The sequence below is a fragment of the Leptopilina heterotoma genome, unplaced genomic scaffold (genome assembly GCF_015476425.1).
Source record: "Leptopilina heterotoma isolate Lh14 unplaced genomic scaffold, ASM1547642v1 Lhet_47, whole genome shotgun sequence".
Lineage (NCBI taxonomy): Eukaryota > Metazoa > Arthropoda > Insecta > Hymenoptera > Figitidae > Leptopilina > Leptopilina heterotoma.
The window spans coordinates 1,029,013-1,055,354 of NW_025111098.1; the positions used below are offsets into that span (position 1 = coordinate 1,029,013).

General features: G+C 31.1%; 1 protein-coding gene across 1 annotated transcript in view; it reads right to left on the reverse strand.

Annotated features, from left to right (window-relative positions):
• The window catches only part of LOC122507381 (acetylcholine receptor subunit alpha-like), a 210,354-nt gene that overhangs the window by 170,112 nt on the left and 13,900 nt on the right, over positions 1–26,342 (reverse strand). The window contains exon 2 of the mRNA XM_043620051.1: positions 23,578–23,851. Within this exon, the coding sequence (XP_043475986.1) occupies positions 23,578–23,781 (204 nt within the window). The 5' untranslated portion in view covers positions 23,782–23,851. The remainder of the gene's footprint in view (positions 1–23,577; positions 23,852–26,342) is intronic.

Here is a 26,342-nt window from a genome sequence, read left to right on the forward strand (position 1 = left end):
TGACAATGGGTCGCAACCCATTGTCAGCATTTGCGGATTTTGCAGATGTTTTTGTCAACTATGAGGAGTGATAAAATCATGGACTATCCTGCCTTTTTGCGGATGTTCTGTTGACAATAAGGTGCAACAGTACACCTTCTTTTATTTTGGATTTCGTCGTCAATGAGGAGCGACCGATCTATCGAATCTCGTCAATTTCTGGATGCCGGATGTCAATGAGGTGCGGACGGCCTAAGAATGACTATTTTTGATATGATTTTTTGTTGTTGTTCTAGTTTCACTTTTGGTGGTAGAAATTAGATCCAGTCTCTGTATCGAGTCATCTACTGCCGTAATATGGATTTGCGTAGGCGTAGTCAAAAGTATATATCTGTGAATATTTTGACACATCGCCTGCGGACTATTATTTGGACCATTTGCAGTAATCTAGTTACCCCTAGGCTATAACCCGAGTTAGTTCTGTTGTGATTTATTGTAATTTTTTATTTTTGAAGATTTATTTGCTTAACGTTCATTTCGATTGTATCCCGATTTTAGAAGTTTTCTAGTTTCTTTTATTTTTTGATGTTAAGGAAAATCAAATGATTCTCAACTACGATCTCCCAGATAATAGATAACATAAACTCGTACTTTTAAAGATATTAATTTTGTACAATTCTCATTTCTAGTCCACTATGCAGCGATAAATATTAATTAGAATGAAAACCTCACCCGAAAAGATTACCAAGGATATGTGGATGAAGATAACAATAATAAATCACATTACTTAAAGGACCAGTGGGTTTTAGAGTTATTTGTACGTTAATATACATATTTAAAGTATGGCAAAGAGCCAGATAGATTGTCCTCGATCCCGTTCTTTGTATAAGTTGCACTCTCTTGTACGCCACTGCTTATGTTCCGCATTCAGTTCCAAGTGTCTCCAATGCCTATACAAGATGTAAGGATTGCTCAAAAATGCATCGCATTTCCTACTTTGCACATTATTCGGGTGAATGCAGTTTTCGCCAGCTTCACAGAAACTCGGCAAATGCAAAGTTGAAATCGCAGATTTCTACAAGTTTTCGACTATTCACTGAAATACGGGAACCCGCTCCTTGACCGAAGTTGAATCTATATAGAAATTTCAAAAGGAAGATTCTAACATTTCCCACTTCTACATATCCAGCATTAGTAAAAGTTTTATAATGTATCCGTAGATATGAATTTTCAACTTGGAGTGGAAGAATCGCAATCATTAAAACTGAGGGAAAAAATTATTTATTAAGTTTTAATTAATTCAGTTTAAAGTTCAGAGTACGCGATACTATGAATTGTACGAGAATTGAATTTAATTCTAGAGTTCTTAAATGTAATTCATCTGTTGAAATTTACAAAAATAGCAGCCAAGATGAAGTACAAATGGTGTACAAAAAAATAAAATTTGTAAAAGCTAATTTTTGAAAAGACTTATTAGAATTCTGTGAATATTATTAATTCATTAATTTCTGGTAGCATAAGTTCAAAACAGGTCAATCGATTTTGAAACTACTGCGGAATGAATGTAATGTATTAAAACTTAATTGAAAATTCAATACCAAAAACCACAAAGTTGGATAAAAGATGAGTCCTAATATAGACTCCTCATAATTAAAGAATAACATATACATAGGTTTCAGAAGAAAAGATTTAAAAACTATTTTAACATTTAGTTTACATATTAAATAAATTGAATAATTAATATTAAATTATTAAATAAACTAACTATATTAAATAAATTGTAATTATATAAATATACCTAATCAAAAAATTGTTTCTTAGTTTAAAATTTTTTTAAACTATCGTTATACTAGACGATTTAGATTAAAAGACTAAATAAGTTTATTATCCAGGTACTTTTCCATTTATCTTAATCACTTTTTAAATTAAAAATACTTTTAATGCTTTAAACTTTTTTATGATTATCACTATCAAGATACTTTTTTCCTTGCTCGGAATGTTGGAAAAAGTCTCTTGTAAAAGAGACTTATAAAGTAAAATGAAAATAACCTGTATTGTGAATGACCTACTCGTGGAAGATTAGTTCTACATATTATTTCAGTACAGACTGCATTGTTGTTTGACTATACAACATGAAAGCCGTAGTTCAATAGACTACATAATTACCCAGACAAGGTAATTGTATGGAATGAAAAGGCATAGCTGAAACAGCCAATTTATATATAATTTAATTCGTCCCATAAATTTTAATAGCATGTAGAATTACATTTAAATATGAAAATTAAATTTAATTAAAATTTTGCTAATTCTGAGGTACATAGGAACAGAATGTTTAATTAATTTTTAAGAGTAAACGGATTCACATTTATTACAACTGAATTATTGTTTAGTAATATTAATAAGTTAAAAAAGTGGAAAATTAATTTGTAATATTCATGATAAAAAAGAAGCATAATATAAAATTTTTTCTTATCTATATGATAAGGCATGTTGCCAGAAGAGGAAAAGGATTATTTAGTGACTCGTACTTATTTAAACTCTATCTTCTTATACCCTTTCTGCTTCGTGTTCATAACGAGTAAGTTATTATATAACTATCCTGAATGGATTTGTACTATGTCTTTTTATATTTCTTTAGTTAATGTGTATTTATAATTTTTTATAGGATTAATACAAAAGTAAAAGAATAATGTCAAGTTGAACTATTTATTTCATAACATGTAATACAAATTTAGAAGAATGTAATAATAATTGAATTTATATCTAAGATGAATAATTTGTTTGAAAAAGTTTAACTTCTTCGCAGTCCACTTAAAAATCGCTTGTGGGCCTAAAACGGTCCGAAAAGAAAGTTTCCAAAAAAATGTGATTTTATCATGTATAAGGTATTTGGGGTCGCTGAATTCGAATTTGAAGTCAAGTTATATATTAAAATTATTTGTTAGATTAGCAACAGCAATTTTTAAAGTGCTCACGGATTTTCATCAATGATAGAATCAGATAAATCCGCGAGTTGATTGAGATAATTTTTCTTTTGCGATGCTAAATTGGCTTTTGTAAACTGTGGTAACCGATCCAACCTAAACGTCTTTAACAACCGTGTCCGAAACCACTGTTCCAGCTAATCCTCGCAAATGTCTAAAGAATTAAGACGGTGTGCGACATCCAATTTCCTCATGATCTAATAGTTTCCACGTTTTCTGATCCTAGGACACTGCTGTACAACGGTTTAACTCACTTTTTAATTTCTAATTTTCAATAAACGAAGTAAAATAGTAACCTGTTTATTGTACTAAAGAACAAAAAAAAAAGACAAAAGTAATTTTAATTTCACAGAATTAACGCAATCTTTTCTTAACAAAAAAGAATTGCAACTAATGGATTTTACAAGTAATTAGTGATATCGCCTTTAGAGAATTTTACTATTCTGTATATTTTACACATGTTCTAAATGGGAAAGCGTTGATAGGTACTCACTTCGTTATTCTGCATCGCACTCATTGTTTCTGTACACACGATTCCTATTAGAGTGCATTGTCTTTCGTCCAAGCCAACAATCAGAATGCTTTTGTTTGCCGGCTGCATTTTCCTCAACAACAATCGCAATGCTATATCCCAATATTTTTTACAATTTGAGGCATGACTTGCGTACATTCTATAGAATGTCTCTGACTTTGTGAATTAAAAATTTATATTCTCGCAGAGTATTAAGTATTGCTCCAATAGACAAAAGAATTTTCAAAAGGTAGGTAGGTAGAGCAACATCGAGTAAAATAGGGTCAGTAAATATGAAAATGTAAAATTAAAAAAAAATAATTTTGTTAGCATATGTTACAGTATGTACTGATCCAAAACTTTTTATTTACAATAAACTATATCATAAGAAAAGATTTAGCTATCGTTTAAATATTACTAATTACCTAATTGTTTTAAACTTTAATTTGTTAATTATTATATTTTTCAAAATTATCCTACGAACGAAAGATAAAAATTATCTGATCTACTAGTGGATAAAGTAGAAGGAATGAAAAGCTAAATTACCGAATAATTATTGGAACAAATTCCCTTAGTTTAGTTACAAAGCGACAACTTTTTACTAAAAACAATGACGTGAAATTGGTAAACATTCATTTTCTAACAAATTTTTCTCTATTCATAGGCACTTTTTACAAAATCTGACAACGTACAATCGACACAAATGTTTTTTATTGTCTGAATTCAAAAGATTTTGTTAATCCATGCAGAAACGCGGTTTCAGGATTGGAATAACCATAGTAATGTAATGCGAATCATTTTGACAGCTGAGCCTTTACGCTCGCTGCATGCTTCTGCCCTCTAATGGCAAAATGACTGTAACACACGTTTTGCCGCCTGTCATTACATTACTTTTGTATTTCCAATCCTGCAACCGAGTTTCTGCATGGATTAACAAAATCATTTGAATTCAGACAATTAAAAACATTTGTGCCTATTGTACGTTGTCAGATTTTGTAAAAAGTGCCTGTGTGGAGAGAAACACTCGTTCGAAAACGGTTGTTTACTAATTTCACGTCATTTCAAACAAGTAGGGCCGTTTTTCTTGGTCGATAACATAAAATTGTGTACTTGAAAGATATAAAACATCATCTGATTAAGTATTGTATTTTGACTCGAAAATCTAGTGTCTTCACTTAGAAAAATCTTTATGGTATTATTAACTATAAACCTCTGGGTTTATAGTTAATAATACCATAAAGATTTTTTAAAATCTTAATAATATAATAGTTATCTTAATAGTTATCTTAATAATATAATAGGTTAATCTTAACCTAGTAAAGTTAAGTCAGTAGTCTCCTTTATAGGCTTAAAAAAATCGTCTTTATTGTCTTAAATCTATTTCAAAACTATCGAAGAATATGTCTTTTAAATTTTAGAGGCCAATTCGACATACATACATACTTTTTATTGTTTACCTAACCTTGTATATGTCGTAGCCACATTGTGAAAAACCGCACTTCATGAAATACCTAGACGTTTCATGAAGTGCAGGCACATTGTGAAAAAAATATTTACTTCACCATGTGTCCAATATTTTTGGACATTTCATGAAGTGCAACAGCCAATTATGCATTTTGTGAAACTAAATAAAATTTCACAATACGTCCAAATATAAAATGCATTTCTGCACATCCATATGGATTTTTATTCGGTTTTTTACGGTAGTGTTGCTCCATTTTTTCGAGATGATCTCTCTCATTTACTACCACGCGCGTCACAGATTCGTTTTCCATTTTTTTAAAAATATAAATTAGATAATCAGTCTTTCTTTTTCAAATGTATTAACAACACTACATTAATAGACAGATAATGACATTGATTTGTAAATGAATGACTAATTAATTGGTTAAGGTGAGGAATCAGATTTTAATTTGAGATTATACTTACCGTAGAAATAATACTAAGAAAGTTAATACAATTTCTTCATTATCGGCATTCAACGACTTGGGCATTTCATGAAATGCATTTTATATTTGGACGTATTGTGAAATTTTATTTAGTTTCACAAAATGCATAATTGGCTGTTGCACTTCATGAAATGTCCAAAAATATTGGACACATGGTGAAGTAAATATTTTTTTCACAATGTGCCTGCACTTCATGAAACGTCTAGGCATTTCATGAAGTGCGGATTTTTACAATGTGGCTCCGACATATACACCTGAAAAGGTGTATAGACACTCAAAATTCGAACGAAGCGTTCAATTCGCTTGTGTGGCGCCTAAACCCAAAACACGTCAATTCCGGCTCTAAAATTGTCGAAATAGCGGCAAATTTGGGTGCAGGCATTTTTAACGAGGCCTATGCATCTGTGCTTTCCACTATGCAGCTCCTCGATATTGCCATCGGGCAGCAATGCAAGAATTTTGCAGACAACATCGATGCTGAGCGCATAACGCGGGAGAACCGGCGCAGCTCGACTATCAGAAAGCATCCGTCAAAATGAATTCTTCGAAGAAGAGGAAAGATTGCTGTATGGCCCAGGAATAGCTGATTAACATTTAATTAGTGTAAGTATTCAAAAACTTATATTTTTTTGGACCGAAAACTTTAAAGCGTGTTTTCTCGAAATTTCATTTTCACACGTTATAGAAAACGGTGCCGGCGTATCAAAAAGAATATTTGTCTGATCGACAAAAATCTAAGTGATCTAGCTTCAGTATTAAATTATCTTCTATTTCTTTCCCTTTCAAAAAAATTCTGAAAAACGCTTTTTTCGGCTTCTAAAAGAGACTACTGCCTTAATTAGGATTCCCAGTAAATTCAACCAGTTTCCCTGATTAATTCCATAAATTCAAACTTTGTAAAAGTAACTCTGCATTCCCTAGTCAAATCAACTAGGATAATTCACTTGCCGTTTTCATCGAGTAAATCGAAACAGATAATTAAAATTAAGCTATTATATATTTAATAATTTAATTCGTTCAAACTTTATAGCTAACCTGAAAAGCCTGAAATTTCACACAAGTGGAATCCAAATTTTTTAGTATTTTAATAACGGTGCTTAAGTGTTGTACCGTTATAATAATGCTTGCATTTTAATGTTATAATTTACTGTTTGTTAATTTTTTATTAATTACTGATGACATATAAATGTCATAAATGAATAAAATGAATAGTTCTTGACGAGCAAGTAAAATTGTGTATTTTCAAATAAATAAAATATCTGATTAAATATTACATTTTGACTGGAAATTCTAATATCTGATAAAAAATTTAGTACAACACGTGCGTGTGTAGTGTAGTGGTTAGCGTTCGGGTTTTCAATGTGCGTATGCGTTAGTGTTAGGTGTTTTGCGTCCTCCCGTGTTAAATATTTATTTCATAAGTTTATGTTAATTCTAAGACGTGTTACAATATTATTTACAATATTTATTACAAAATTATATGAATGGATTTTTTCAAAAAACAAAATTAGATCTCACTAAAATTGCAAATCCAAACAAAATAACATCGTAATATAATATTATTTATTTTTTTATTTAATCTTTACTTTTTGTTTGTTATCGGATAAATAATAGAAACTCGATTAAGATTCCTAGTCAATTTGACTATTTTTCTTATCCACATTAACTAATTTTCTAGTCACTTTGACTAAGCTTGACCTTAGTCTTTTAACTAGGTTGTTCTAGTGGATGCCTCTCGTAACCTAGTCAATTCCTGGTATGCGAGTCCTAGGCATTTTTTTCGGTGTATAATCTTAATAAATTCACCGAAGATAAGAGAGAAAATACTAGTGATCAACACTAAGTGTGCAAATTAATTGAGGAGGATATAATTATAGTAATAAAGTTTATGTACAGAGAGAAGAAAATGTATTTTTCACAGAAAAGAAAATATTAAAAAATCTTTAATATACGGTGAACAAATTTTATTCTGCGAAAGAGAAATTTATGGTTAATACGTTATTTTAGTCTCTATAAAAAGAATACGTTTTGTGAATATTTGCTACTAAAAGTAACTCAATAACTATTTTGTAATAAGTTATGAACAGTATTGAATTTCTTTTCGTGAAAAATGTCGTTTGAAAGTTTTATTGCTTTATCGATTATATTGTAAACAATAGCTTTTTTTCTGAACGGATGTTGCGACAAAAAAGTTAAAAAATCTGTACCAGAGTAGGTGGCAGGTTTTGTAAATCAGTCAGTTTTAAAATAATTGAGATTAAGCTGTTTTTTATGTTTTAGAATCATTTTAATGATAAATGTTGTTGATAAATGGATAAAAAAAATAATTTAATCTTCATAACAAATAAAAAATAATGCTTTCTAAAACCTCGGGATAGTTTATTGTACTTGGAGCCTTTTTTCCGCAAAGTAAAATTTCATTATTTTCAAAAAGTAATTATATTGCTAATTGCTAATAAAATCGATTCTAATAGAAATCAATCATAGTACAATTTCTTTGAATATAAATCTTTGACAATGATTATATAACCGAGGAATATAATTAGGTAGTATGAAAGAAGAATGGATAAATTTAATAAACTCATTGAGGGATGAATTGTATAAGTTTATACTAGATTGAGGATCAGATACAGTATTATTATAATGAGTACATATTCTTTGCATGACTGAATAACGAAGGTAGACAGTTCTAACTAAAAAAGAAAAAAAGGAATAGCTTTATTTGTAGGATGGAACTGAGCAGACAGATACAGAGGTAATTTTTTAAGGAGGGCAGTATAAAGCTCTCTTTTTTGTTTATTCCAATTGCCGCGTGGATGTTTATAAAAACTGTTTTTGATCTTAAAATTGTTAAATAATTAAAATTTATTAATTTATATTTTTAGAAAAGTTTTTTTTCTTCTTTAGGTACATAGACGTTCTGGTAAAATGCTTTTGGGAAATTAGACATTCGGGATATTGAGTTTTGGAGAAGACGTCTTTCGGGAAATTGAACGGACACCAAAATTTATACAAGCACGGATTCCTCCTATTGTTATGTTTTAGAAGGAAACTAAACATACCCTTAATTATATATGTTTAAATTGTCCGAAATCGGTGATTCATACCTGATTTATTCACAGAGGGGAAAGCTCTGATCTTAAGGGACAGATTTTAAGAAAGAGGAACTGTTAAAATTGAAATTATTAAAGTTTTTATTTGAATCCTTTACAATTAGAATCAGAGGGAAAGAGTAGATCCAGATGTCTTTAGGCACACTGAGAAAAAAATTAGAACTTTGTGGAATTAATCGAGAATTTGAATGGGGGCAAGATTTAGAGTATTACTTATTTACCTTTTTGAATTATTTTGACTCGTAGACTCAGCAAGCGATACCTCAATCAGTGTGAGATCGGGGAAATGACTTTGTCTAGCGGAAACAGAGAATGAAGTAGATTTCCCTCAAATTGTTTTCGGGACAGCGAAAGTGAAAGGACTGAAGTTCAGGTGTCGATGCAAATTATATTAAACACCCCTTGGAGTAACCGAATTATTTATTTGATATTAATGTTGTGGTAATGCAGTGTTGAAGAGATTTTCTGAACTGGAGTCGAAGAAGAAACTTGATGACAGTACACAACTAGTTAACTTGGTGGCGGTTGGAGGACTAACACGAAGAACTAATTTTATATATATTATTACTATTAGCGCGACTTTTCAAATGAAAAGTTGTAAATGGCGCATAATTCGCGCCTAGCAGACGACAAAAGCACATGTTGCTCGCCGGGCGAAATTAGCACCAGAGAGAGACTAGCGCCTGATCATAACACATTACGTGATATATATTGTTGATCATTTATAGTTTTCCGCGCTTGTAATATCTGTTGAGTTTATTAAAATTATTATATTAAATTATCTGTGGGATTTTATAAGTGAACCTTCCTGTGTCAATTTCCACCTTTTCGAGGAAATTCATCTTGCGCTGCTTGTTCCTGGCGAGAAATCAACTTCGGTAAGTCCATCTTGATTCTCTCATTGGCTCACACACAGAAGGCTTGTTCATCCTGTGGATTCTCACCTGTGGAAACTTTGCTCGCACCTTTTCTCTTGTGTGCCATCGGTTAAGTCGAACCCCTCTTTAATTATTTATTTATTCTCCAAATTAAATCTTACCCGTTTGCCTACAACGGTGATTTCTGGACTGGTTAACTTGAAGGCGTTTCTTAAACTGACGAATTCGTAAAAAGTGGCCCCTTTTATAGGTCTCTTTTGCAAAGGGATACTATGTCACACTACCCACTTTTATTGTTGCCATTTAAAGTTTGTTAGTTTAATATTAAATCTCTTATTATATTAAGTTGAAGAACGACCGACCGACCGACCGACCGACCGACCCTAGCCGTATATATATGTATATCTTTTAAAAATAATATTAACACAAATGTATACATATTCACAATGTCACGCATGCGCAGTAGTGTTCTGTCAATGTTACGCATGCGCAGTAGTGTTCTGTCAATGTTACGCATGCGCAGTAGTGTTCTGTCAATGTTACGCATGCGCAGTAGTGTTCTATCACTGTTACGCATGCGCAGTAGTGTTCTGTCAATATTACACATGCGCAGTAGTGTTCTATCACTGTTACGCATGCGCAGTAGTGTTCTGTCAATATTACACATGCGCAGTAGTGTTCTATTAGTGCCACGCATGCGCAGTAGTGTTCTGTCAATATTACACATGCGCAGTAGTGTTCTGTCAATATTAGGCATGCGCAGTAGTGTTCTGTCAATATTACGCATGCGCAGTAGTGTTCTGTCAATATTACGCATGCGCAGTAGTGTTCTTTAAATATCAGGCATGCGCAGTAGTGTTCTATGAATATCAGGCATGCGCAGTAGTGTTCTATCAATGTCAGGCATGCGCACTATTGTTCTATGAATGTCAGGCATGCGCAGTAGTGTTCTATCAATGTGAGGAATGCGCAGTAGTGTTCTATGAATATCAGGCATGCGCAGTAGTGTTCTATGAATATCAAGCATGCGCGCATAACACCCACACATGTATACTCACACATATACACTAATCACATGTACATGTATACTCACACATGTTCATAAATTACATACACATGTATACTGCTCATATGCAGATATAAACTCCTACATATACACAAATCACATATATGTATAGATTTAATAAACGATTGATAATATAAATTGTTGAATTTTTTAAGGTTCGTTGATGCACGTAGTGTCTGTTGAAATTTTTTTAAATATACGTAAATACCTCACTCGCTAATGCTGCGCTGTCTGTGTTGTAATGGAACTTATTTATTTACTTGTGTATTTACTTATTTATTTCAGGGTTGCCACAAGACATCGATTTTAAAATTCCATGACTTTTCCAGGTTTTCCAGACCATTTCTTAAAAAATTCCAAACCAGAAATAAAATTGTTTTGGTATGTTTTTAGCTAATTACGACAAAAAGTATAAAATCCTTTAAGTAAATTGTTAACAAAATAAGTTATTAATTTTTAATTTCATTATTAACAAAAAATTAAGTTAAAATTTGTAAGGTTATTTGAGATACGCTCCGAAGAAAGATGAGGAGCAAATCTTTTTAAATTTAAAAATTTAGTTAAGTTTAGAATTTTTCACAATTATTAAACCAGTATTTTAAAAAGCATTTTAATAACATTTAATGAAACTGAAGTTACCTACGTTTATTCAATGACAATTTTTTCTTTGCTAATTATTTATTTTAATGTTAGAAGCCTTTTAAAAAATTTTAAAAGATCGAAGTCGGGGAAATTATTAATTTTGATTTTTTACACAGATTTTCGAAAAATCCATATATTATTTAAACAAAATTATTATTTCCTCACCTCATAAGCAATTTTTTCTTTTACAAATTATTTATTTTAATGTGACAAGTCATTTAAAAAAATTGTAAGAGGATCTAAGGAAGGCAAGGAAATTAGTGATTTTTAATTATTTTTTCGTAGATTTTCCAAATATCCCGAAATTTTAACTAAATTATTATTTCCTTGCTTCAGAAGCAATTTTTTTCGATTGCAATTTTTTAAAGGGCTTCTTACATTAAAAAACAATTAGCAAAAGAAGAAATTTTCATTGCATAAAAGTTGGTAGCTTCAGTTTCATAACATTTTGGGGTTTCTAAAATGTATTAATTTAAAAATTATTTAAAGGAAGATAGAGACCAAAAGAAACTAAAATTTAGAAATGCCATATTGATTTCAATTGTAAGCACTAAATTTAAAATCAAAAAGTTGTATGTCAACTTGAAAACTTGAAATTTTTACGACTCAAATACAAAAAATTGAGCTTTTAGTATCAGGCTTTATAAAATTCCCTGACAATTCCAGATTTTTCAGGTTTTCCATGACTGAAAAAAAATTCCATGACAATTCCGGGTTTCCCAGGTTTTCCAGGTCCGTGGCAACCCTGTATTTGTTTGGCAGACATCAACAATAATTTTTTAAATGGATAATCAGTGAAAAATGACTTATATTTCTGTAAGTTAGTGTTTCACTTCGATCCGCGAATTTCATTTTTTCGAGCGATTATTTGGTTATCGTCTTTGGTTTTCAAACGATCATCTTGTTTATTCTTTTGTTAATTGTCAAATCGTATCGTCTAATTTTCTAATTGTCATCGACCGAACTTCTCGACTGCTTCTCGACTTTCCCATAACTGACAACTAAAAATAATACAATAATAACCTATTTTTTGAAAAAAATCGATATCCAAAAACATTTAAATTCTTTTTTATTAATTCTATTAAAAACTAAAATTAAATTCATTTTAGTGAATTAAAATTATTATATCAAGTTAAAAATTAATTCAAGGTGTCTAGTGAATTATTATTTTTAAATTCCCGGACTAAAAATAAATATTCCCGGATTGATTTTTTAAAACAGCAATTACTATAAAATTTAAATATTAATACTTTTAATAAAGAAATTTTTAAGAAAATCAATTTTAAAAAGTCAATAGACATCTTTATTTAGAGAAATATATATAATATTACTTGTTATATATTACTTAATAAATCTATAACATTGTAATAGTTGGATCTAAATTTAAAATTAACCTACTTTTTTATTTTTCTATTAGTTGGGCTTTTTTGCGGAGTATTATTATTATTTTTAATTGTGTATTCAAATAATAAAAATTAAAAATAATTATTTTTAATTTTTATTATTAAAAAAAAAAAGTTGTCTGTTCATTGAACAAGACCTACATGTCTTATAGTATTTTGGCCCCCTGAATACGAATATGAAGTCAGAATTGCTCCATCACCCTCTGTTTTCTTTTAAATCGAAAAAACTACCCTTAAGTCTAAAATTCAAGAATTAAAGTAAAAAAAAATAAAAACACGGCTTTCTTCGGAGTAGAAGAATATATTTATGCGTTTTCTTCTTTCAACAACTCAAATAATGTCAAAATTGCTCCACCACCCCTACTTTTTTTAAATCGAAGAAAGTACCCTTAAATCTAAAATTCAAGAACTAAAGTGAAAAAAAATGAAATAACCGGTTTTCTTCGGAGTAGAAGAATATATTTATGCGTTTTCTTCTTTCAACAACAAATAATGATAAATTAACTCTGATTCTGCTTTTTAGTTATGAGAACAAAAATAAAGGAACGTATGCTTTTGTCTAAAACTAATTGTTTTTATTGTTGTTAGTATACTCTGGGTTCATACTTAAAGGGGTAGTTTTTTCAATATAAATCAATAAGAGGGTGATGAAGCAATGCTGATGCTTTTTTAAAAAGTACATAAATATATTCTTCTACTTTGGAAAAAACCTGTTATATCATTTTTTACTATAATTCTTGAATTTTAGATTTAAGGGCAGGAGGTGATGGAGCAATTTCGTCATTATTTCTAAATTGTTGAAAGAAAAAAACGCATAAATATATTTTTCGACTTCGCAAAAAAACTGGTTATTTCATTCTTTGACTTTAGTTCTTGAATTTTAGATTTAAGGGTAGTTTCTCCCATTTAAAAGAAACAGGGGTGGTGGAGCAATTTTGACATTATTTCTGAGAGGTTAAAGGAAGAAAACGCATAAATATATTCTTCTACTTTGCAAAAAAGTGGTTATTTCATTCTTTGACTTTAGTTCTTGAATTTTAGATTTAAGGGTAGTTTCTCCCATTTAAAAGAAACAGGGGTGGTGGAGCAATTTTGACATTATTTCTGAGAGGTTAAAGGAAGAAAACGCATAAATATATTCTTCTACTTCGCAAAAAAGTGGTTATTTCATATTTTTTTACTTTAGTTCTTGAATTTTAGATTTAAGGGTAGTTTTTTCGATTTAAAAAAAACAGGGGTGGTGGAGCAATTTTGACAATATTTCTGAGTGGTTGAAGGAAGAAAACGCATAAATATATTCTTCTACTTCGCAAAAAAGTGGTTATTTCATTCTTTGACTTTAGTTCTTGAATTTTAGATTTAAGGGTAGTTTCTCCCATTTAAAAAAACAGGGGTGGTGGAGCAATTTTGACATTATTTCTAAGTTGTTGAAAGAAGAATACGCATAAATATATTCTTCTACTCAGAAGAAAACCGCGGTTATTTCATTTTTTTTAATTTAGTTCTTGAATTTTTGATTTAAGGGTAGTTTTTTCGATTTAAAAAAAACAGAGGGTGCTGGAGCAATTCTGACTTCATATTCGTATTCAGGGGGCCAAAATACTATAAGACATGTAGGTCTTGTTCAATGAACAGACAACTTTTTTTTTGTGTGCCTGTGATTGTAATCATGCCTAAATTAAAAAAATTTAACATTTTTAGGTATAAAATAATTTTTTAATAAACATTAATAAAAATTTAGTTTTCTAAACATTATTCAAAAGTAGACGAAAGAACAAAGTTTTGTCCTCTTGATGTAATTTTTCTAAATTCAATAGATTAAGTTATAGATAATTAAAAATAAGTATACTTAGATTTCTTTGAATAATTTTTTAACACAATTAAATTTTTCAAATATGTCTACAATAGAAACCTTTTTGAATAGTTGAAATTGTGCAAAATTTAATTGAAAATAATTAATTTATTTCAAGTATTTTGTTACAATTTTTTGAAGAATTTTAATTGCAAATTTTGAAAATAATTGAATTACCAAAAATTTAAAAAAAATTTTTAAAGGTAAATTAGGATATAAGAATTATTTTAAGAAATTCAATTATTTTCGAAAAATAACATTATAATATTTTTAAAAACTAATATTATTAGAATTTTTTTATAGTAATTTTTTAAGATTTAATTATCTTCGAATAATGTAAATAAACATTTATGAAAATTTACTTCAATAAGACGAGCGAACATGACAGCTTGGTTATCAAAACAAAAAGAAAATCGTTTTTTGTTCGTTTCTCGGATCGTGTTGCTCGAATGAAACACTACTGTAAGTGTAATTTTCAACTGACTTTTAGTAAAATTATTTGTTTGACAGAAATTTACAATATTAATAAATAAATCACAATAAAATAATAATCAGTGAAGAATGACTGATATTTTAGTACTTTTCAACTGATTTTCAGTAAAATTCCACTGATTATGAATCCAAAGTCACTTTTTAAAAATACAAAATGGCGAATCCAGGATAGCGGACGAAAATGAAAGGTTTAGTAAGAGAATACGTAAAAATAACATTTCGTATAATGTACAATGACATTTTTTGTAAATGTCACTTCATAATTTTTGTCTTATTACACAATGATTTTAAATAAAATAATTTATATTTTTATAAATATTAATAATTTTTTACATTTTCTAACCACTATAAGGTTTTAATTTTGTAAATGTTCAAATTCTGGTTTAGAAAGAAAAATTTATATTATTATACAACTATATTGTCTAGACTTGCAAAAACCCAAAGTCTAGACTTTGTTGTAACAATATTGTTACAATATATATTGTAACAATATTGGTGACGGTGACATGCGTAAGAATAGTGCAGTAAAAATTTCAAAAAAACACCCTGATCATTACCTACAGAAAATCCTATTAGTAAGAAAAGAATGGACGTATCTTCGCCCTTTTCTTACTAATTATTCAGAGAATCAGGCTAACATTCAAAATCTAACCTTCTAAGTTTAGTTATTTCAAAAAAATTATTTTATTGATGCAAATAAATATTTATTTTAATTAAAAACTATGCATTATTTAATCAAGTAATTTTTATAATTGATTTAAAGCAATATTTATTAAATTAAATTATTCTATTTAATTGACTTAAGTAATTTGTATTTGGTTCAAATAACTATTTAATAGATACCATAAATTAAAATATTTATGTCCAGTAAATATTTACGTAGTTCAAATAAAAAAAAAAAAATAAGTAAAAACTAATAAGTTTAAATACAACCGAACGAGCGTTAGCGAGTGAGGTATATGTTGCTAGTTTATATAAAGTTTCATGGAGAAAATCGATGTCATCCACGACGATGACTATGGTCATGGTCCAAACACGAATTTTAATTAAATAACAAAGAGAATATTTAAAGAATCATGGTTTATTTGTGTGTCAATTTTTGAATTTGAAAAAAGGAAGGTTGAAGCAAAAAGGTTTTTTGTAATAAAAACGATATTGTGAATTTGTGTTAAAAATATAGTAAGTATCTAAGGTACTATTGCAATTTAAGTTAAACCGAGCGAGCAAAGAAAAGTGCGAAAGTAGAACGAAAATATATATAATACATAGGTGTGTCATCGCAGGCTCCCGCACCACCTACCCCTTCCCCTCTTTAGGGATGACTCTTATCTTGCTAAAAGCGAAATCGACCTCGTAAAATGGAAAAACATCCCCGTGAGAATTTTATTACCTGTCGTACATGATCTATCAGACCCACTCATCCAGAAACTCGTTCTATCCCAAAGCTTCAGTTAAATGTAAACCACGAATTTCACAATTCACGAGAAAAAGATGCAAGTCACGTGAAAAAATCTCGGTGAAAGAACATTTATTTTTAAAATCCATTAGAAATCAGAATCGTTTAAATTTTTTCTAAGAAATACATCAAATGAAAAAAAAATGCTTTTTAACCCTTTGTGTTTCAGTGTAATTCAAGAGTAACACCTATAACTGTACTGTATATTTAACATAAATAATTTCGACGCTTTGATGCAGAAATATTCATGTCTTCATAAAAAGCAGATGACCCTCTGATGCTAAAAATAGATAATTTAATATAGTTTAAAAAAATGTTTGTTTATAAATTTCAGATACAAATTGTGCTTTGCAAGTGGTCTATTCTGTAACCTTTCCACCTTCACTATCCACTTCCCCCTTCTCACTTCCACTTTCCCTTTCACTTCCCACTTTCCACTTGGAAGTGAAATTGGGAACAGAAAGTAAAAGTGGAAAGTGGGAGTAGAAAATGAAAGTGGGAAGTGGAAGTGAGAGTGAAAAGTGTGAGTGGATGGTGGGAAGCGAGAGTGGGAATGGAAAATGGAAGTGAGAGTAAAAATGGGAGTGGACGGTGGTAAAAGTGAGAGTGGGAATGGGAAGTGGAAAATGGAAGTGCAAAGTGGGAGTAGATGGTGGGAAGTGAGAGTGGGTATGGGAAGTGAAAAGTGGGAGTTGATGGTGGAAAGTGAAAAGGAAAGTGGGAGTGAGATGGGGGAAGTGGAGAGTGAAGGTGGAAAAGTTACATAATCGACCCCCAGCATGTAAAAATACTGAATCACGGAACTTAACATATCTCTGCAAGTTTTGAATATTTTTTAATCCTTTTACATTGTTTGAAAAGTTAAATATATGTATTTTAAAAATATAATTATTAAAAAGTTGTATCTTTAGTAGTTTTGTCAAAATTTATTTTTGAAATACTGTCCAATTTTCAGGCGTTCAGGCGTAACCCCTTAACATGTTCGTTCACAAAGACCTTAATGGAGCAAATCATTAGGACAAAGATATTTGAATAAGTTATCAAAAAAATTATTGTCAAAAGATTTAGGACTTTAAAAAATTAGGATGTATAATGAGTTTAAAATTACATTTCGTGGATTCTCATCTTGATAATTTTCTCGATAATCTTGGATATTTCAGTGAAGAGCAAGGTGAACATTTTCACCAGGTCATAAAAGTGTTGAAACTTTGCTATCAGGAAAAATGGGGAAAAAATATGATGGCAGAATTTTTTTAGATGCTTAAAACTGGCATAGAAAGAAATGACAAAAAGTGCCGTGCTTAAAGTATAGGATAGAATCAGGACGGATTCTTAATTAGAGTAAATTTCTATATACCATTTTGAGAAGTAGAATCGATTTTTTATATAATAAAATTTATAAGAAATAAATGAAGGAAAAAACAAAGTAAGAAGAAAAAGGACAAAGAAAGGAAGCAGTTAAGATGGCTGCTTGCGACCGTCGGAACGCTAGTAGAATATACAACGCCGTTCTTTGTTTTGGAGCATTCCTTTTAAATGTAATTCATGTAATTATGAAATGTAAATGTACAAGTAGTTCTAAATAAATTAATAAAATTTATCTGAGCGTGACACGTTGTAAAAAATGTTTGTAAGAAAAAAGCAAATATGAAGTTCCATTTGCACATTATATTCCACAAGAAATATTAATGATTGCAACGTTGTCTAAAGTGAAGTTGTAATTATCATAATAATTCACATTGTACCTACAGTTAAATTTTCCTTCATTAAAAAAATATGTTAAGCTTTTAAAACCAATATTTCATATTCTTGAATTTAAAAATTTTCTCTTAAAAAAATTAAATCATAAATTCCATAAAGATTGTTTTTAAATTCTTTTAAACATTTTTGCTAAGCATTTTTGTTTTACTATAAAAAATAAGTAAGACATTTTTCGTAACAGTTTAAGGATTTTTAAGTCATTTGTTTTTCTAATAATTATAATTGCAAGGAGACTAAAAGCAAGATTAACATATACAGCATATTGTGATACGACAAATGTAAGAAGCAATACCACAGAACAATCAGCAGTGATTTGCATAACTTGCATATGTAACCACAAAGTCGTTGCTATACATAAATGATTTTACAATATCAATGCGCTCTTCGCTTCGTACTCCACACACCCAAAGTAGTAAATTGTACAATAAAATATGGAATCGATTTTGAGAAAAGTTAGTAAAGCGTACTTTTTAATGAACCAATATGCAATCAATATTATCATTTCAAAAATTGTAAAATAAAATTTTTTTTAAACAATGGTAAAAAGTTGGCGAACTTTATTTTCCTCCATTTGTAGTAATAAGCTTTTAATATTTTTTCCAAAATTCAAGTCATGAGCTTATTAAAGCTTTAAAGTAGGTGCCACAATATTTTTAGTTTAGCGTTGTTTGTCAATTTTGTTCCATAATAGATGTGTCAATTAATTTAATCTGTTATAAGAAAGGTCTACTAAATGACAATTCTGTTTCGTGACAGGTAATTGAAATGTCAATTAAGTTGGATATCAAGACAGTTAATGAGAAAAAGTTTTGATATTTTTGAAATTAATTATTAGACCAAACTTGTGAATTGACAGAAAAAGTTAGGCAAGGTGTAACTTCACTGTTCGAATTTTCTCACAATTTCTAAGTGTTTTACAAAGGTTGATATAAAAGATGTGACAACTTCTGTACTATATTGCTCTTTTTTACTATATTATACATTTCTTCACTAAACACAAAAAGATAGTGACTAATATAAATAAATTGAAGTGAATCTTTTATAAAGCACATAATAATAACTAAAAATAGGATGATAGTGTTATCATAATTTTTTATTAAAATCTTTATACAAATAAGAATTGCTCACATAAAATTGAAATTAAATCCTATTTCTAATTAAAGATCGAGAATTTTGAGTTTTAAAAAATAAGAAAGCAAAATTAATTTATATATATATATTGCTCGACGTATCATAAGAATTTTTATCTACACCACTTTGTACTTTTACTATTGATTAAAAATTTTTCTTGGAAACTTTTCTGAGGTAACTGAACGAGAGAACTTTGTTGTTAACTGGTTCGCTCACACCTTAACTCAATATAAGCAGCTTACATGCAGCCCCTTTGATGCTAAAGGTCGACACTCGAATAATTATTTCAATGTTCTTACAGCACTGAATTTAAGATGAAGAAGATTTATCTATAGTTTGAAGTATAAAAATGTTCATACCTTATCATAAAAGTTTTTTCATTTTAATCAAAAAAGTTTCGTCATTTAATCAGAAAATGATTTTTTAGTTTTTTTTAAATCAAGCTTTGTTTTATTAAAAAGAAACTTAGTTCATTTTGTCTGACAAAACTTTCGTACTCTATTGATGACATTTATCAATTACAAAAATCTTTTTATTTTTAATAAATCTAGTTTCGTAGCTTTTTGGCCAAACATCTAACAATAAAAATTTAAAAATTTTTTTTCAAAAAAAAATAAAATTTGTTGTTTCAAAAAAAAATTCTATGGTTTTGAAGTTATAATTTTGAAAATTAATATTAATATCTCTATTAAATTGATACTTAATAAAATTCATGTTTTAGGAAGAAGTATATAGTGAGTGGTTATTCGTGAAAATACAAGAAACATATTTGCTACTAAGCATGACTTCACATCTTTCCAGCTACCATTAATCATTTCCTTTCTGTGAAAAATTTATTCGATTGAAGATGATTTTTCAAATATTACTAAGTAAGTTTTTAATATAACATACATATATCATTCATATTGCTAAAAATTTAACAATTCTAAACTATTTTTTTATTCACTCGTTCATTTTCCTGTATTTATAGAATTTAATTGGGAAATTGCAATTGGGTACTTTACCTTCAAGATTGTTCCATTCGCATGAATTCAATTTTTTATACTTTGATTAATTTTAATCTATTTAATCTAATCAATTAAAAATTGGAAAATAGTGTAAGTAATATAATTCTCGTTTTTTGTGTTAAGTTATTAAATGAAAATAGGTACATTAAGATAAAGATTTAATTATTATCAGACGTAAAAAATCAATAGCAATAATTGTTGAAAATTGGTATAGCAATTGAATAACAATTTTTTCGTTAAGACAAGCTTAAAGAGAAATTAATTGCAAAGTTTGATAAATGATAATTGTGGCAGTGGAATTAATGTAAAATTTTTATTAATTTTAATAATAATGAGTGAAAATTTTACAGGCTTTATCGCTTTTTACAAGTAGGAAGTAAATTAAAGGATGGAGATTATGGAAGAGCTCTCACGACCCACCTTTCTGGAGCAGCGAAAGTAGATATATACATAGAACATTTATGAAAGGAAAGCCATACCTATCCACACTAAAATTCCAGTATTATTACACTACTCGTACACTTTCAATGCTCATTTTCTTCTAAAGCTTTCCCTTATTCAAACCACCACACCAATATAGTTCTCTTACGATCTCAAAACTCGTTCATATTACGGTGCATTTACCTACGCGGTTCAAGTATATGGTCATAACATGTGGTCTCTCCAACGTTTCCCTGCGAAATTGCCTTAACTTTTTTTACCTAGTTTTTATTGATATAATAAAAATATTGTAGATGAGAAATATCAAATAATAACATACATATTCATTTGCGGTCAAAAATCTTCTTTTTAAAATGAAAATAATTTTTTTTAAATATAAAGCACTACACAGGTTTACAAGTTTTTAGAATTAAAAATGGCGGATCCAATATGGTGAGCAAAAAATCAAAATCAAACAGATTTGCTTAAAATTTGTTAATCAATTGTTTTTTTTGTTTTTCTAATTACTAAACTGAAGTTAAAGTTAAAAATTTTAAATTCTGTGTTGCTGACGAGAACAAGGGAAATTGAAATGCAAGTAAAAAGGAAAAGGGAGGAAGAGTGAATAAGCAAGGAGTAGGGATCAAGTTCTCAAGGTACTGATGATTGAGACCTGACGGGAAGAGGTCATTGACTGGAAGGCCTTACATGAACAGGAGTTAATTCTGTAACTTTTCCACTTCCCACTCTCACTTCCTACTCCCCACTACCTCTTCCCACTCTCACTTCCTACTCCCCACTACCTCTTCCCACTCTCACTTCGTACTCCCTACTTCTACTTCCTCTTTCCACTCTCACTTCCTACTCCCTACTTCCTCTTTCCACTCACAATTCCCACTTTACCCTCTCACTTCCCACTCCCTACTTCCACTTCCTCTTTCCACTTTCTATTTCCACTTTACCCTCTCACTTTCACTTCCCACTTTCCTCTCTCTCTTTCCACTCTCTATTCCCACTTTACCCTCTCACTTTCACTTCCCACTCTTACTTTCCATTCTAACTTTCTACTTTCACTTCCTCTTCCCACACTCACTTCGTACTACCTACTTCCACTTCCTCTTTTCACTCTCACTTCCATTTCATACAATAATTTTCCTCTTCCCACTGTGTAGAGTATGAGAAAGGAACGTGGAAGTGGAAAATGGGGAGTAAGAGTGTATAATCGTGTATAGTCGAAGTGCGAAGTGCAATGTGAGAGGGGTGAGAAGTGGGAATTGGGAGTGAAAAGTGAGAATGGAAAGTGGGAAGTGAGAGTGTAAAGTGGAAGTAAAAAGTGGAAAGTGATAGTGGAAAGTAGAAGTGGGAAGTAAGGGTAGGAAGTGGAAAGTGGAAGTAAGAGTGGATACTGGAAATAAGAAATGGAAAGTGAGAATGAAAAGTAAGAGTGGAAGGTGGAAGTATGAAGTGAGAGTGGGAAGTGAAAAGTGAGAGTAGAAAGTTGAAGTGGGAAGTGAGGGTAGGAGGTGGAAGTGAGAGTGGAAATTAAAAGTGGAATGTGGGAAGTGAGAGTGGAAAGTGGAAGTAGGAAATGCAAAGTGATAGTGGAATGTGTGAATTAAGAGTGAAAACTGAGAGTAGTAAGTGGAAGTGGGAAGTGAAGGTAGGAAGTGGAATGCTGCCATTCACATATTATCGGATATATTTAGGGGTGGGAAGGGGTTAGCAAAGTATCACGCTTTAACAAATTTTCTTTACTAAACTATAGAATAAGTATTACACAAGGGGGGAGGGGGAATAAAATACCTAAAATATCTATCACGTAATATGTGAATGACCCCAATGTGGGAAGTGAGAGTGTAAAGTGGGAGTGGAAAAGTTACAGAATCGAACCCTAGAAAAAGCTAAATTAAAGAACCAAAGGACTGGCAAAAATTGTATTAGCACACCTGACTCTAGTTAGGTTTGCATTTTGTGAAGACCACCTGACTATGAAGAGGTGCATTGAAGCTGCCAGAGTAAATAAGCGTGACTTTGTTTAATTAAACTATTGAATTATGTTACGAGTTTACTTTTAGTTGTGCCGTGAATTGACCGAAGAACAAACTAATATTTGTTCCAGTGACTCCAAGTTCAAGACACATAAGTCGATAACAAAGGAATGTCTCTGCTTCAATTTAATCCACATGCCATTGCATAGTTATTATAAATTTCTACTCGTTATCATAATTAATTAATGTTGTTAATTTAAACCTGATTGTTAACTGAATGTCAATCATTCGACGCCTCAGGTGTTTGATAGTAATTTAATTGTTATAATATCTAAAATGTTTAACTGTAATTGTTCAGACTTACAGCATACTTTTCAAGAATTAAATCTAAAGATGTTTTGTGAATTATAATTTTGTAAAAGTCGAGATAAAATAAGAACTATAAACTCATAAAACGTTTAAACCTTAAAAGCGAAAAAGTATCAAATGAAATAGGTTAAGATCCAAAGTTTGCAAATAGCTAAAATTACTTAGTTAATTCCTTGAAATAACAGTTGCTTTCCTTCAATAAAATAATAACATCGAAAATTTGTACTGCAACCGTAATAAACCTTAATGGTAAGTTCGACTCCCGGATTAAGCTATAAAATCACATCTGGACGAAACCGATTTGGAAAAACCTAAAAATCATAAATTATATGATTCAGAAGTAATCATTTGATAATTTTTATTTGTACCTAAAAAGTGTATTAATCTTAATAACAAAGAAGTATTTCCACTTGAGGTGTATTTGATTAACTATTTTACTTTTATAAAAGAAAAATATCAAGAAATATTCAAGACATTATTTATGAAGGTAGAAATTTTGTTATGATGACAGAGATAAATGGTAAAATCTTTATAAAGACAAATGACAAAAAATGATAAAAAGGCAGGAAATCTTACCACGTCGATGAGTTGCGAAAGCTTGAGCTTAATGCACACGCGAAGAACATCCGAGGTATTCACCACCGGTCGTACAAGCTTATTGTAGTTGGATAGCAAGTCGTCGTAGAGGCGCTTTGCGTCCGGATTTCCAGCTACGGCACCGTGAACAACCAGTGCGGATAGAAACCATACGCGAAAGGTTTCCCCGATTATGGGGGGCATCGTGCAACCCCGTTAACCCCACCGTGATGTCACCTTATTTCGCTTTGGTCGCCCTTATACGATAAGCAACCTACGGAAAGAAATTATTACAAATTATTTATTATTTACATTTCTTTCTAGTATCTAAAACATTTTACATGGTTTAATAATTTCGTTCCTGTATTCATGAATTCGTGCTTTGCAAACTTAAAGTAATCTTCTGTAATCTTAATAACTATTCAAAAATTATTAGTCGTTTTAAATCCGTGTTTTAAGAAATTTCAGAAACCTTAGATCATATTCGTAATCAGTCCATTATAATTTACTCGTACTTCAAGCGAAAAAACTACTGGATTTCCAGTAATTCGTTCAATAATTCATCCAGTAGCTACTCCAAGAGGGATCAATATTCTGAAACATTTCCTCTTCCTACTTTTCATACTCACTTCCCACTTCCACTCTAACTTTCCACTTCTCACCCTCACTTCCCACTTTTACTTTCCACTATCACTTTACGCTTCCCACTTCCACTCTCACTTTCCACTTCTCACCCTCACTTCCCACTTTTACTTTCCACTATCACTTTGCGCTTCCCACTTCCACTCTCACTTTCCATTTCTCACACTCACTTCCCACTTTTACTTTCCACTATCACTTTGCGCTTCCCACTTCCACTCTCACTTTCCACTTCTCACCCTCACTTCCAACTTTTACTTTCCACTATCACTTCCCATTTCTTATTTTCACTATCCACTCTTACTTCCACTTCCCACCCCTACTTCCCACTTCTACTTTTCACTCCCAATTCCCACTTCCACTTTCCCCTCACACTTTACACTTCCTACTTCCAATTTACTCTAACTTCTCACTTTCATTTCCCACTGTCCACCTTTAATTCCAATTTTCCACTTCCACGTTCCTGTCTCAAACTCAACAAAGTGGAAAGAGGGGAAATTATTGTGGGAAATGGAAGTGAAAGGGAAAGTAGAAGTGGGGGTGGAAGTAGGAAGTGGAATGTGGGAAGTGAGAGTGGAAAGTGGAAGTAGGAAGTTGACAGTAAGAGTGGAAAGTAGAAGTGGGAAGTGGGGGTGGTAAGTGGGATATTAGAATGGACAGTGAGAGTGCGATGTAGAAAGTGGGAATTGAGAGTGGGATGTAAAAGTGAAAAGTGAAGGTAGGAAGTGGAAAATAAAAATGGAAGTGTAAGGTGAGGGGAGATATTGAAATGTGAGATGTGAGAGTGGAAGTAAGAAGTTGAAATTGAGAGTGGAAAGTAGAAGTAGGAGGAGAGTGTGGTAAATAGAAAGTGGGATATGAGAGTGGACAGTGAGAGTAGGTTGTAGAAAGTAGGAATTGAGAGTGAAAAGTAGGAAGTGAGAGTGGACGTGGAAAGTGGGAAATGAGAGGGGAAGTGGAAAGTAGAAGTAGAAATTGGAAGTGAGAGTGGGATGTGGAAAGTGGAATTTGGGAAGTGAAAGAATAAAGAGAAAGTAGGAGGTGGAAAGTGAGAGTGGAAAGTGGGAATTAAGACTGGGAAGTAGAAGTCAAAGTGAAAAGTGAAGGTAGGAAGTGGAATGTGGGAAGTGAGAGTGGGAAGTTGATAGTGAGAGTGGAAAGTAGAGGTGGGGAGTGAGGGTGGTAAATGAAAAGTAGGATATGAGAGTGGACAGTGAGAGTGGGATGTAGAAAGTGGGAATTGAGAGTGGAAAGTAGGAAGTGAGAGTGGAAGTGGAAAGTGGGAAATGAGAGAGGAAGTGGAAAGTAGAAGTAGAAATTGAAAAGTGAGAGTAGGATGTGGAAAGTGGAAGTGGGAACTGAGGGTAGGAAGTGGAATTTGGGAAGTGAAAGAGGAAGTAGGAGGTGGAAAGTGGGATGTAGAAAGTGGGAATTGAGAGTGGGAAGTAAAAGTGAAAGTTAAAAGTGAAGGTAAGAAGTGGAATGTGGGAAGTAAAAGTGGAAGTGTAAAGTGAGGGTAGGAAGTGGAATGTGGGAAGTGAGAGTGGAAAGTGGGAGTGGGAAGTTGATAGTGAGAGTAGAAAGTAGAAGTGGAAAGTGAGGGTGGTAAGTGTAAAGTGGGATATAAGAGTGGACAGTGAGAGTGTAAGTGGAAAATGAGAGTGGAAGTAGAAATTGGAAAGTGGGAGTGGGATGTGGAAAGTGGAAGTGGGAAGTGGGAAGTGAGGGCAGGAAGTGGAATTTGTAAAGTGAAAGAGGAAGTAGGAGATGGAAAGTGAGAGTGAAAAGTAGGATGTGGAAAGTCGGAATTGAAAGTAGAAAGTAGGAAGTGAAAGTGAAAGTGGAAAGTAGTAAATGAGAGGGGAAGTGGAAAAGTTACAGAATCAACTCCCAGTAATTAAATCCAGTAATTTTTTCATAGGGGAATAGTTTCCCAATTAGAATGTCGATTAATAAAAGTCTGGACATTTGCCCGTGGATCTTGGTCATAACAAAACGTATAGAACGTATACGGCAGTCGAGCCGGAATTACATTGGAATGTGAAACTCTTGTTTGATTTTAGAGAAATTTTTAGAGGTCTGAATAATAGACCGTTCAGAAAATAGTGATATAGAGTTTCAAATTT